At 37.0% G+C, this 13696-nt stretch overlaps 1 protein-coding gene and 1 long non-coding RNA gene across 3 annotated transcripts in view; one reads left to right on the forward strand and one right to left on the reverse strand.

Annotated features, from left to right (window-relative positions):
* LOC120539583 overlaps window positions 1-1755 on the forward strand; it is an 87220-nt gene extending 85465 nt beyond the window's left edge. For both annotated transcript variants that reach the window (XR_005635630.1, XR_005635631.1), the window contains exon 3: window positions 71-1755. This is a non-coding gene — a long non-coding RNA (uncharacterized LOC120539583). The remainder of the gene's footprint in view (window positions 1-70) is intronic.
* cpm (carboxypeptidase M) overlaps window positions 1-13696 on the reverse strand; it is a 109711-nt gene that overhangs the window by 18616 nt on the left and 77399 nt on the right. Inside the window, exon 4 of the mRNA XM_039769800.1 lies at window positions 12827-12999. Within this exon, the coding sequence (XP_039625734.1) occupies window positions 12827-12999 (173 nt within the window). The remainder of the gene's footprint in view (window positions 1-12826; window positions 13000-13696) is intronic.

Consider the following 13696-nt stretch of genomic DNA (forward strand, 5'->3'; position numbering starts at 1 on the left):
TTGTATCCCTTTTCCATGGTTTTAGGAGCATTTCAAGTTACTGATACAGATTTATATTTTGTCGCTTCAGCTGAGCAATTTTGAGGAGCTGGAGTCTCTGGCAGAGGAGATGTCTTGCCGTTGAAGGGAGCGTCAGCCAAGGAGGCTTTGGGTGTGTTGAGCCCCAGCGTGAGCTCCCTGGCTGCTGGGGACGGAAGCCAAGTCTCGGTTCGGCTGGAGCCTTACATAGCTGCGGATTGGAAGGATACTGGACCAGAAGAGGAGGGAGCTGCATTTGCTGGTGGGGCAACTCACCTCTCCCCTCTGACCATGCACTAGTAATACTCTATGATTTTTTTTTTCTAGAACTGAGGAATACAACCTATGGTGTTTTCATACAAGCTTAAAGTCTAATAAAATGTTGTGTTCCAAACTATCAAAAATTAGTGAATTTCATAGTATAATGCTAAAAGTCCATCAGAGGCGGATTCCACTTTTGTAATGGTTCGCCATTAAGATTATATGGTTGCTTTTGCCTCCAATGAAGCTATAGAGACTATCTACAAATTGAGACGCAACTGATGGACCTGAGGAATCCAAATAGCTGGTACCCAGATGCAGTAATGTATTAAGGCCGGCTATTGAAGATCAGAACTTCCAGGTCATCATACAGGAGCCTACTATTACCGAACAGCAGCTGATCTGATAAACGTTTACCATGGAGTCACCTCAGGCACAAATCCTTGGCAAAAATATCTATTAAAACTAGAAGGTGTGCTAATAATTCTAAATTGATCAACGGCAGATTTAAACAGTTTTACAGGGATTTACTTAATACAGGATATGAAATTGCATCTGATGATGAGACCATGTTTTTTTCCCTTTCACTTGACTGTATTTCTTATTCATTTGTCCTCTAATATTTTTATTTGAACTTTGTTTTACTGAGTAATTTGCTACGTTTCCCAATCTACAAGTGAGGCACAGCAGTATCATAAAAAAGGGAGGCAAAAGGTTTAGAGAAATTCAAAGTAAAGCTGAAACTTGTAAGATCACCTAAACTATGTTTAAAAATATAAAATGTAGAAATTTAAATGAAAACCTTTATTTTTATGTGTGACTTTCCCCTTTATACACCACTCACACGAAAAATGGCTGTTTAGAAAAAGTACAAATTGATATTACTAGAAGATGTGATGGCACTTGGTCTACCTTGGAGTAGTTGTTTCATCTGAAAAGATGCAGCCTTTTTCAGATGTTTTCTCAGTCATTTAGCGGGACAGCAATTCATCTCAGAATCGAGCTGGTGGAATCTGCACTTGTAATTACTGTATACACAGAAACAAATTACTGTATATACAAATGGAGTGGTATGAGGTTTCTCTGTGTTTCAGCTTTTTGTCTTGTACTTGTGCTGAATTTCTTTGAGTTTTATATCAGTAGATAAGAGCACACTGTGTATTCATGTCTAATGGCATTTAATGAATAAAAGAAGGGAACTGAAGCCTTAAAGCACTCAGATCAGGTGTTTTAAGGCCAATTCTGACACCAATTCAGGTCCCCCCCCCATTCCTTTGAGAAATGTTTTATACTAAGCTCCTGTATAACCAGATGCATAGAAGCCTTACGTTCTATATTAAAATGTTACCTTTAGAATTTTTTTAATTAAAACTATAGATGTGTTAACTTTATTTCGTTTTTATGAACAAAATGAAATTCTGTAGGCTTATTGTTCAGTGGCCATAAAAATGCTAAACATTTCCTTAAAATACAGTACAGGCCAAAAGTTTGGACACACCTCCTCATTCAATGTGTTTTCTTTATTTTCATGACCATTTACAGCACTCCATCACTTTTCTTCTTGGTCAAATAGCCCTTACACAGCCTGGAGGTGTGTTTGGGGTCATTGTCCTGTTGAAAAATAAATGATCGTCCAACTAACCTTACTTCTGCACAACACGACTGCTGGTCCCAACCCCATTGATAAAGCAAGAAATTCCACTAAATAACCCTGATAAGGCACACCTGTGAAATGACAACCATTTCAGGTGACTACCTGTTGAAGCTCATCGAGAGAATGCCAAGAGTGTGCAAAGCAGTAATCAGAGCAAAGGGTGGCTCTTTTGAAGAAACTAGAATATAAAACATGTTTTCAGTTAGTTCACCTTTTTTTGTTAAGTACATAACTCCACATGTGTTCATTCATAGTTTTGATGCCTTCTGTCATGAAAATAAAGAAAACACATTGAATGAGGAGGTGTGTCCAAACTTTTGGCCTGTATTGTACATACTTTAACTAAAATATGTATGAAAATATGTACCCATAATACATATGGCATAAAGGAAAATAAAATCCTTTTTTATAATTACAAGCTGTTATATTGTTTATTTTTTTCTGTAACATACCTATCTGAAATAAGGCTTAAGTAATTTTCACCACTTCTCTAACAAAGAAAAAAAAAATATTCTCATACAGTATATTAATTACTTAATATCAGCAATTAAATACTGATTAAATGTAAATATACATGTACTTCTAAGTTTTAATCCATTAAGTGCACTCCAGATTTTCTTGCTGTTAAAATATACATTTACTGTATTTATAAAGGCATTTACAGTGCATCAGCTAGACATTCATAATTTTTGAGATGTTATTATAAAATATGGAGTACCATTTTAATTATGTGGTACCCGTTTCTTAAAATGTATGCTGTGTGACACACAGCAAGCAGTAAAACACAGTACAAATATTAAAAAAAAAAGCCACAAAAGTATCAAATATTTATAAGTTGTTTAATCAAGAAGACAAGACTAACATGCTTAACAGGTTTATAAGGAAAATATCAATTTTGCTGTTAAGATAACAAGCCTATTATTTACTAATCAGCAATTCTTTATCTTTTATTTTTACAATTAAAACTATAATCTGCTGCACTTAAAACAAGTTTTCTGTCCAAACTGAAACGGTGTCCATTTTACATTAATGAATTCAGACCTTTTTTTTATTTTGTCCTTTTAAAGTAGTTTTTCTTGCCGTTTGTCTAAAAGCACAGGATGACTGCTCCAATTCTGTTTTCTCCTTTCTTGAATGTAAAAGCTAAGCTCTCTAATAAAACAAGCCTTGCCTATCCATAACACCTTTACGTAAAGCAGCATTGTAATTAACATTACCATAAAGCTTAGAAAAGCAGGGGCTGAAAAGATTGAATTTTGTTCGGCCAATTTACCGGTCAAGTCTTGTTAGTGAAAATCAGCCAATTTAGGTCAGTGGCTGATTAATCAGAGCATCCCTATGAAGCACGTTTGGCAGCAAGTGAAAAATTATATACAAGAACGTGCAGTACACATCTAGCAACCAAAAAGCAAACTGCAGACTCCGGCACTCCTGCTGAGGAGTTTGCCCCTCATCAGCATGGCTGATCGTTTAGCACAACTGGCCATACATGTCGGCGTCATTTAAAAAGACTTGCAGATCATTTCATAGCATCAATGCACTGGTATTTTATGTAGTCGGCCTCTTAGGAGCTTTGTAGGGCTGCAACGATTAGTTGCCGAAATCGACGACGTCGACTACAAAAAATCATCAACGCGGACTTTTTTTTTTTTTAAATTGTCAACGCTACATGAACAGAACCTTCAATAGAGGCTCCAGTCACAAAGAACCACATTGGTTTTTGTAACTGCAATGCACTACATGAATGTCTGGGGGCAGTATCGTTATTGTTTGTCAAGACTGCACACACTCTGACCAACGAAGAAGAATGTGGAGGAAAATAAACGTGGTTGCAATGGCGAGTCGGATAGAGGAGGGGGAAGGAGACAAACTTTCTAAAGTGTAGGAGCACTTCACTGAAAAAGAAAAAAAAAGCTGAATGCTGATTATGCAAAGTGGAGCTTTCCTTTCACTGTAGCACAATCGCGATGCATAAACATCTAAAACGCAAGCTTCCTGAATCTGTGATGCCGCCGTCTCTTGAGAGGTAAGTTTTAGCGAGTAAAGTTAGTGACTCGTGTTAACGTTGATTTTTGTACTATAATGTGTATATCAAGGTTTTGACAATGATAGTTAACCCTTAAACTGACACATACTTGGGGGTTAATGCACCCCTGGAATCCAAATACTTTTTAGCTGCACTTTTTAAGTAAACGTCACAATTCACAAAGAAAATGTGAAATTTTAATGGAACGCGTATTTTTTTTTTCATGCAAACAGCATCACAATTACTGCAACACTGATCATTTTACACACTGCAAATGAACTGTAAAAACTATAAAAAAAACTACTGCAACAATCTATTATGATGTACAAAGTGCAACTGAAGCCATTTATGAAATTCAGTAAATCACTGAGCCAACTGCGCTTGAACTGGCTGCACACAAACACACAGAGGTAAACGCTGATGACTGCAGGCCTGTCTAGTGCAGTGGCTGAATCCCAGAGCCAGTGGTGCTGCAGTTCTGCCGGGGCTGGCAGTGGTCATGAGCTGGCTGCTCAGCGAATGTATGGCACTGACTGATCAGAATCGGCGTGCTGGCAAATTGCTCTGTGAAGCATCTATAGCCAGTTGTGGCGTTCAATGAATGTACGTCGCCGAATATACTCGGCTCCGGCGTACTGGCAAATTGCACTGAGAAACAACTTTGGCCGGTTGCAGAGTTCAATGAATGTACGTCGCCGCATATACTCGGCTTCGGAGTGCTTCCAAATTGCACTGGAAACCGACTCTAGCCGGTTGCAGCGGTTTAAGAGTTAAGTGAATATAACTTCAGTTATGTTTGCTAACATGTTTGGAGCTATAGTAAACAAGTGAATAGGAGTAGCTGAGCTGTCCTAGTTTTTTTTCTTCTTTTTTCATATAATATTTGAGTTCATATGAATAGTAAACCATCTATAACGAACGTTAGGTAACTTGTGTTTTGGAGTATATCAGTAATTAGCTTGTTACATATTTTAGTTCATTATTTTTTTATTTTGGCATAATATAGTACATGATGTGATAAACGACAACACTTTTCCTTCAGAGTGTGATGATTAAAACATCTTTCTCTGTCTGCAAAATCATTCTTGTGTATTCCTGCTACCTCTACTCCCTCTGAGTCTCTCTTCACAGCAGCTGGGAACATTGTCTCAAAGAACAGAGCCAGCCACACACCTGAGCATGTCAAAATGCTCACGTTCCTGCACTGCAATCAGGAATATATTAACTGAATCTTTTATAAACTGCACATTATTATTTTATTTGTATTTAAGCTTTATTTAAACTTTTGGACTTTAAGACACATCAGTGGCCATTTTTGGTTAAGTTAAATGCACTTGTTTGTTTTAAGACTATGTGCACTTTAGTTTGTATTGTTTAATGCATTTCTTTTTTATTGTGATGGTCACACTAATATAAAACATCTGGTTATTTCCAAATTCATAATGTATGTTTCACTGGTTGTTATTTTAATTTGATTATTATTAATTTTAATTGTGTTAATGCAGAGACATCAGGGTGACATTCATAGGCAGACAGACGTGAGCAGATGAGGTAAGACGTGCACTGGAGCCCAGAACAGGATGTGCAACCACAGGTTGCAGGCATCAAAATGGTCAGGCATGAAATAATCGTGACTAATCGAAAAAAAAAAAAAATTGAACAACAATTAGTCAACCACCAAAATAATCATTAGTTGCAGCCCTAGAGCTTTGCATTGCCTTTACTTGTATACAAGTGCGTATGTTGCTTAGGAAGCCAAAAGAACATTATCTAGAATGACTGACAACTTTGGATAAACTAAATTTTACATGGATTGCATGACCACTAGAAACCACCTTAGTTCAAGTGATACACTGCCAACCTGCCACCATATCGATGCCTTCCCAAGATTCTCTGCCTTGCCAGCACTATACAGAAGCATACCAGAATCAAAGAAAAGCAAGCTGTGCAATGGTCTGGCACTGACTTTGTAACATATGGCTTCAAAGAATTGCACAGAAAGTTGTTTTGGCAAACCTATAGTTGTCAGGAAATGCCAAGGTGTTAGTGCTGTCCTTTAAAAATACTTTTTACAAAGGATCAAAGTACCCACACTTAAGATTTTAAGGAATAGGCATGCCACAGACTACCCTACAGAGTCCTTAAAGTCAAATGGACTTTTAATGCATTTAATGTTGGCAAAAACATTTGAATGGAGATCATCAGTACAAGTTCCAGGTCATACTTGCCAGTTTTTAATAAAGAATGTTTATATTTTACTGGCTTATTCTCAATTACAACATTTTGTATTATGTAAAATAAAATGACAATGGGCTTTTTTTTTTTAAATCATTTGTGCTGCTGGATTAACAGCAGTAATCAGTACGCAAGCTCTCATTTCAGTGAGCTTTTAAGAAAAGAAGCACAGCAGGGTTAGTCCTAAACGATGTTTAAATGAGACATTTTTCTTGTACATTACATTACTGTGAACACCTCTGTGCTACCGAGTATTAGAAGTTTGCGGACTTAGAATTGGTACTTTCTATAATTAATGATTTTAACTTAATAGAATACACCTTTACTTTTTTTTTTTTTTTTACTACTGAAACCTTTTCCTTTTGCTTTGTATTAACATAAAAGCAATGGGGACAAATATAGTCATTTAAATATGATAACTAAGAATGCAGCAACTTTAGATATAAAAAAATCCTATCACTGAGCAAAAAAAAAAAAGTTGACAAATGACAAAGTTGTCATATTATCAATTCTTAATGTTTCCAAAGGATAGCTTACCTTATCAGGTTTTACTACTTTGTGAAGAATATTTCAGATTCATTTAAAAACAATACTGTATCTAAATACAGCAACAAAACCTGCAAGAATGGCTCTGAAGATGATGGGTTTTCACTTCCTCATATACATAGTATAGAGAAAGTATAGAAATTGTGAAAAAATTCAACCGAGATTGATGTATCTTGACGTTTTAGGCCTTCTGGGGTCCCAAAATGCCATTTTTTAAATTATGTCTGTTTGCAAACAAACATAACTTGCCACTTCTGGCAACTGGAAGTGGTACTTTAACTGAATACTTTCACAAATCTTCAAGTAAACTAAGATTATAATTACAGAGAGAGGATTCAAATTTTGTATATATATTTATAATGATAAAAAGCAAACATATGAAATTTGAGAAAAATCATTCAACCGGAAGTAGCATTTTATCTAAGCCACTATCTGAATTAACAGAAATATAAATGTGTACACGATATTAAAAACTATATTCAATATAATGCATATTCTTTCAATAACTATTATTAATTTATACATCATCAGTTTAACAATAATGTGCAAACATTGAACATGCCACGTAAATATAACGATGTAATGGGAACAATAAGCTGCTACATCCCCAATGTGTTCCTGGTAATACATTTTTTTTTCCCCCACCATCATTTTCGTAAGTAATGTAGCCAAATGCAGTTTATACCTTCTAAATATTATAAGTGTTAGTAGTATATGTTTTCAGGTGACTATAAATCTTTTTACTTTGCACTTAATTCCACTACCATTTGACCTCCCTAAGTGCGAAAATATTTTAACATAAACTTTGATTATAAGTAGAGATAAATGATTGTGTATCAATATTATCATCAATTAGTTATGGTGAGAAACAGAGATATGATATTTGAGAAATATTGCAGAACTAGAAGTGGTTCCGATGACCTTTTCCTCTATCTTGGTATACGAGAAAGTCAAGGGCAGCACACTCCCAATATTTTGTTTTTATTATTGCATTTAAAATGCTTGAGCAAACACAAGTAACTTTGTCTGGGCTATTTTTTGTGTGAGTTCTACCCCATTCTGCTTTATCTTTGAGGACTACACTTTTTGCATGCAAAGAATCTATTTTTTGCAAAGGTGTGCGTCTTTAAGCATCACATTCATTTGAAGAATGCAGTTTCACCTTCTTTTATGTACCTGAGCACGGGTCATTACCACTTCATGCTTTACAAGCAAAAATGTAAACATAATAATTAAAAAAAAAAAAAATAAAGCACATATGGTACAACCATAAAATATTTTATATTTACATATATACACACACACACACACACACACACACACACACACACTATATATATCTATATATTGTATATAGCAAAATCCCCGCGTGTACCACGTTGTCAGTTCAGCAGTCTGGTCGTAATATGACCAAACTGTGCACTGAGATTACTTTTGAGAATGCAACGTATAGTTTTGTCCAGGAGGAAAGCAATGTTGCCTCAAATCAATGGCAACATTTAGTGGGGTGTGTCCCTGAGACTTATTGTCATCGCGAAGCAGAGCTTAACTGGAAATTTAAGGCATTTGAATTGAAATGGGATATCAGAGGGTATAACGGTGATGCAAGGAATACATTCAGAGTGTGGCGCTCTGCTGTTTTTTTTGTGTAGCTGCCTTCACACAGCTTCTCCGCTGCTTTATAAACGAACGCCATATAAAGCTGTCGTTTCTCCTTGCTTCGCGGTTCTGTACCGTTTTATTGTTCGTTTAATACGATTCTTATAGCTATTGTGTAGCTATTCGAGACTTACTGTACTGTTCACGTACCCATTTCCTTTATTTAATCCACGGCTTGTAGGCTATTTTTTGTTCGTTTATCACGATTAGAGATATTTATTGATTCCCCTCTTTAGCTGACTGCCTGCTCATATAAGGCACTCCGCTGGCTTTTTGTGAAGCAGCCTTCTCCGCTGTTTTATAAACGAACAACATATAAAGCCATCCTCTTTCCTTGCTTTGCCAAGAAAGCAGCCTTTTTATTTAATCCACGGGTTCTCCGCTGTTTTATTGTTCGTTTATTATGATTATTTTAGTTCTCTTTATATATCACGTTGTCAGTTCAGTACTCTGGAGGTAATATGACGAAGCTGCGTGAGCTCACTCTTGAGAATGCAACGTATAGTTGTCCAGGAGAAAAGCAATCTTGCCTGAAATCAATGGCAACCTTTTGTAGGGTCTGTCCCCGAGACTTCTTACTTCTCATCGCGAAGCAGAGCCTTACTGGAAATTGGAGGCATCTGAATTGAAATGGGAGATCAGAGGGTGTAACGGGGATGTGAGGAATACATTGAGTGTGGAGAAACTCTAGAGACAGCGTGTGTATTAGCTTGTGCATTTTTCTGTGAGTATTTGGTGGCAGCGTGAGAAAGTTGCTTCCACAAGACCGCGTTAGCTGCGGAGCTCAGCTCAGAGCGAAAGGAGGTGAATGGGAGGGGAGAGGATGACATCACTCCCCCACCCGCTTCAACTGTCAAGTGCCCCCCACAAACACAGTCTCTCGGAATTTGCATAAGCACAGCCCTTCAGCAGCAATTTTAACTTAGTTACAAAGTGATCAAAACTCATTTATACCCTGCGTCCTCTCATTAAACTTGAATCCCGCATTAGTCGTGGGCATGGCAAACGCCAGCGGCAGCCTGTATGCGTCACTGTGCATTATAAACGGCAGTGGGAGCGTGTCTATAAACTTAATTTAAACTTACGGTTTACACCGTGCTTTGTTTCCACAGTAGCTGCACTTATGAATATGCTTGTATGTGTCACTCGCTCGCTTCTTATTGTTTCGCTGCCTCCTCAATTATATAATGCATGTTTTCTTCAGCTCTTTTTGGAGCTCTTCCTTGTTTTCTACATACCGCGGTCACAGTCAGTTCACGTGATTACGTGGGAGGCGTGATGATGTCACACGCAGCTCCACACCCCCACAACCATCGAGCTAACGTCCATTACAGTATATGGAGAAAAATAGGTTTCAGTTATGACCAATACATGTAGAATTTCGAAATAAAACCTGCCCAACTTTTGTAAGTAAGCTGTAAGGAATGAACATGCCAAATTTCAGCCTTCTACCTACACGGGAAGTTGGAGAATTAGTCATGAGCGAGTGAGTGAGTCAGTGAGGGCTTTGCCTTTTATTAGTATAGATTGAAATCTTAGTTTAATGATTAATCACAAAATTCAACATTCAAAACAAATTAGAGATCCGCTGTGGCAACCCCAAACGGGAGCAGCCAAAAGAAGAAGAAGAGCAGCATTATCATCATCACACAACTCTGAAACAATGCTGTGACACACCAAGTTTGTAGTGACATCCAGTTCTGCCTTATACACATCAATCATACTCACTATAAGTTACCCTTCCATTACGTGCAGTAGTTAATGTCTAGAATGCCAGCCTATGTATTGTCAGATTATCACTTGTTAAGCATTGGCACAAGAATACTGCATTGCAAGAAGTGTAGAGAACCATATGCTTTTTAAAAAAAAAATTCAGGAGTTTTCATTCTGGCCCTGTTTATCAAACTTCATCATCTTCCTTCTTCATGGAAGCATGAGATTGAATTTTTTTTTACGTCACCACTACAAAACACGTGGGAGTAAGCAACAGATATTAAAAAAATACACAGAACACATTTTGATACTGTCAGATAATTTAGTTGCCCAGTTTAAATTCTATGAATCTGTCTTGTTAACTATAAACGACCCACCCATCTATCTGAAGGAGCTCAAGTTTTTTAGGTGAATTCATTTGGGAGGTCTGTTATGGGACCACTTGAATACAAAGTTTTAAAACTTCCATTAATGTATATAAAAGTACAAAAAAAATTGTTCCAAGTTCTGTATCTGAAATCAATCTTCATGTATAATATTGACTTTGTAGTGTTACACAGGGTAAACATTTAATTGTCTAACCTGTTTCTAATCCTGTTCACCCCCCCAAACCCCCCAGTACATCAGATCTGGAGAGGCAGAGCCCATTTCAGTAGCTGTAAGTGAGACCTTGGGCAAAATGGGGTGCAAGTGTACCACAGAGAAGAGCATACACATGCTCACAACCAACAAATAATTCAAAATAAATGATGCCTTGAAGATGCACCTACTCGTTTCTGTAATTAAATTAAAAAAAAAAAAAAAAAAAGTAGAAGCAAGGGGAAAGTAGAGCAACTATTGATAAAAAAAAGATGCCAAAAATAAGAAATCCTGCTTTTTGAAACGTACAGATGGTACCCTTGAAGCTGGCATAGAGCATCAGTAACAATACAAAACCCACCCCAGGAGTCCCAGAGGTGATCATTTATCTTGTTTGTTTTGCACATTCAGCAGAGCTACCCTTGGGATAACAGCAGACTGTAAGAGGTGAATACTGCACACCAAGTGTCACTGCAAAAGGGGTCCATGCTCAGACTCTGGCAATAAATACCAAAGTCATTTTGGATTATTCTGCCAAGGAAGTGGGTGTGGAATTTGATACAAACTGAATAAAGAGGATTAAATACAGGTTGTTTCTGCTTTCCATTCAAAGAATGGACTACCAAACACTGTACATGCTGGCTGGTTGAAGGTCTAATCAGATATCAGTATATATTATTCTAACCAATGTGCTATATGCATTTAAATGAGATAGAAATATTATATGACAGCTGATGAATGCAACTATATATCATAGAGGTGAAAGAAAATAAGGAGTAACAATAAACACCTGAGGAAGAGATACGGTGTAGGCTTTAATATCAGATAACATACACAAATGCAGCTCCTCACCACCCACACTTTTGTTTTCTTCCCAGCAAGTGAATATAATAAAATTTACTTTTTTGTCACATACAAACACTCCTGGTTTGGCCCGTTTCCTCTTCAGAATATAAACTCTCTCTTTTTCTGAATGGTCTATCACTCATCTTAGGGTATAAGACACAGGTCGTGTCCAAAAAAGTTGAACTGTTAGGGAGGATTTGGATTAGCCTCATACATGTGTTATTTAAAGGTCAACTAAACCACTTATATTGCTTAAGTGTGGAAGACAATACAGGTCAGGCCTTGCCATCATTAATTATAGGTAGAAAGGCTGCAGGACAAGACCACACCAACCATGAAAGAGGCACTTGTTTCAAGTACATATGAAAGACTCCCAGTAAGGGCAGATTAGCATGTGGCTCTTCAGAGTTGTTGGCACATAGCACAGAGAAATATAGATCACCAAGTGGAAACTATGGTCGGAAGCCAGTATTCTTGGATAAACATGTCAGTGCATACTGTAGGTTTAAAGTTTAAGGATACACATTGAGAGCTAGAAATATCAGCCAGCTTCCCCTGACAATCTGAAAATGCCCTCAGTCAAGTACTCTGGTGTTGTCTTTATGTAGTACTGCAATTACATTTGGAGTTGTCTTACAGCTCTCAATTCCAACTTGGGCACAACTTGTGGAGCTCCACAATTTCCCATGTCTGTGTTTGTCCTCCTCTTGCTCTTGAAACAAGAGTAACTAATCTGAATAACCTAAAACTGACCTGGTGCGAGCCAGCAAGAGTGTGTGAGTGTGTGTGCCCCCTACAGGTTAGTCCTCACATTGCACCCAGTGGTGCCACTTACAGACACTGACTACTCCAACTGGGAAAGCAGTTTACAAGAAGAATGGAAGGTTGGAGTTAAAACATTTGCTTTTCCAGGGATACATTTTATAAGTTGCTTTTCATTACATTAGTATTTATCTATAGAAAAAAAGAAATATGATGCAAAAAAGTAGTCAATATGCAACGAGTTCTGATAATATTCAAAATTATTCTTAAAGTAGTATTTGAATTTAAAATGAGCAATACATCAATCAATGTAGTTTAATTAAATATTTTTAAATTATAGTTTTCTACAAGAAAAGAAAAAAAAGATACTGTTGCTGAAGTACTCTATGCATACATCCACTGCATATACCTAGTAAATCTTCAAACTTGTAGTATGCCAGTTGCTTTAAAACTAACCAGTGCATAAACAAAAGGAAGTAGGCAAGTTTTTGTGTAAATTTATTTAAGTCCCTTTATCACATTCTTACCTTCCATTGGAAAAAGTGCAGTCTGGAGGAAGTGATGCGTCAAATCCATCTGGGTTCATTGAAGGCATGATGTGAATGCGGGCACTGTTTATTAAATTAGTTACTATTGCATCTTTCCCAAAATTTGACACTAAGTAGTCTATTAGATGTAACAGTACTTCTCTACTGACCACCTAAAAGGAAAAAAAAAAAAAAACAAATTAAATCCAATTATTAAATATTAAATCCAAATGACTAGCAGCCACAATGAAACACACTAGGGAAAGGAGGAAAGAATGCAGTCTCAAAGCCTTAGATACAGTAAATGAATACTAACAATTTTCCATACTTGGCCAGTAAACCCTGCAGTTCACATGAGACAGAAAAAGGTACTGAGCCAAGTCAATGGCATATGTAAAAACACATATACAGTTTAGACAGTGTAATGTATACATGTAACCTCAAGATTAAACAAAATTGAAAGCAGATACAAATATAAAAAAAAAAAAAATAGAAAAAAGGTGATAAACCTACAGTAGTTCAAATACTCTGTGCTGTGGTTGCCTGCTCAACTTAAAGTACAAAACACCTACTTCCCTTTACTATTACAATTCCTCTTATGTTTCTAGCCATTGCCAGTCAATTCTTTACCACAACTCACACCCCCAATCTACAGTAGACTTGTGTTTCTTACAGGTAGCAGGCGTTATACTCCGCTATGGACCTAATTACACACAAATTCCAACAATTACTTCCAAACTACAGCATTCCAATACATAATCACACAGCTGATTGGATTCATGGCTCACCAGAAGCACACTCAGACTGTCCCATGCAAATGGCCTGGCATTCACAACTGCTGCCCGACTTACATAACAGGCAGCAAGCTCC

Source organism: Polypterus senegalus, chromosome 11, assembly GCF_016835505.1.
Source record: "Polypterus senegalus isolate Bchr_013 chromosome 11, ASM1683550v1, whole genome shotgun sequence".
In the NCBI taxonomy this organism is placed as follows: domain Eukaryota; kingdom Metazoa; phylum Chordata; class Cladistia; order Polypteriformes; family Polypteridae; genus Polypterus; species Polypterus senegalus.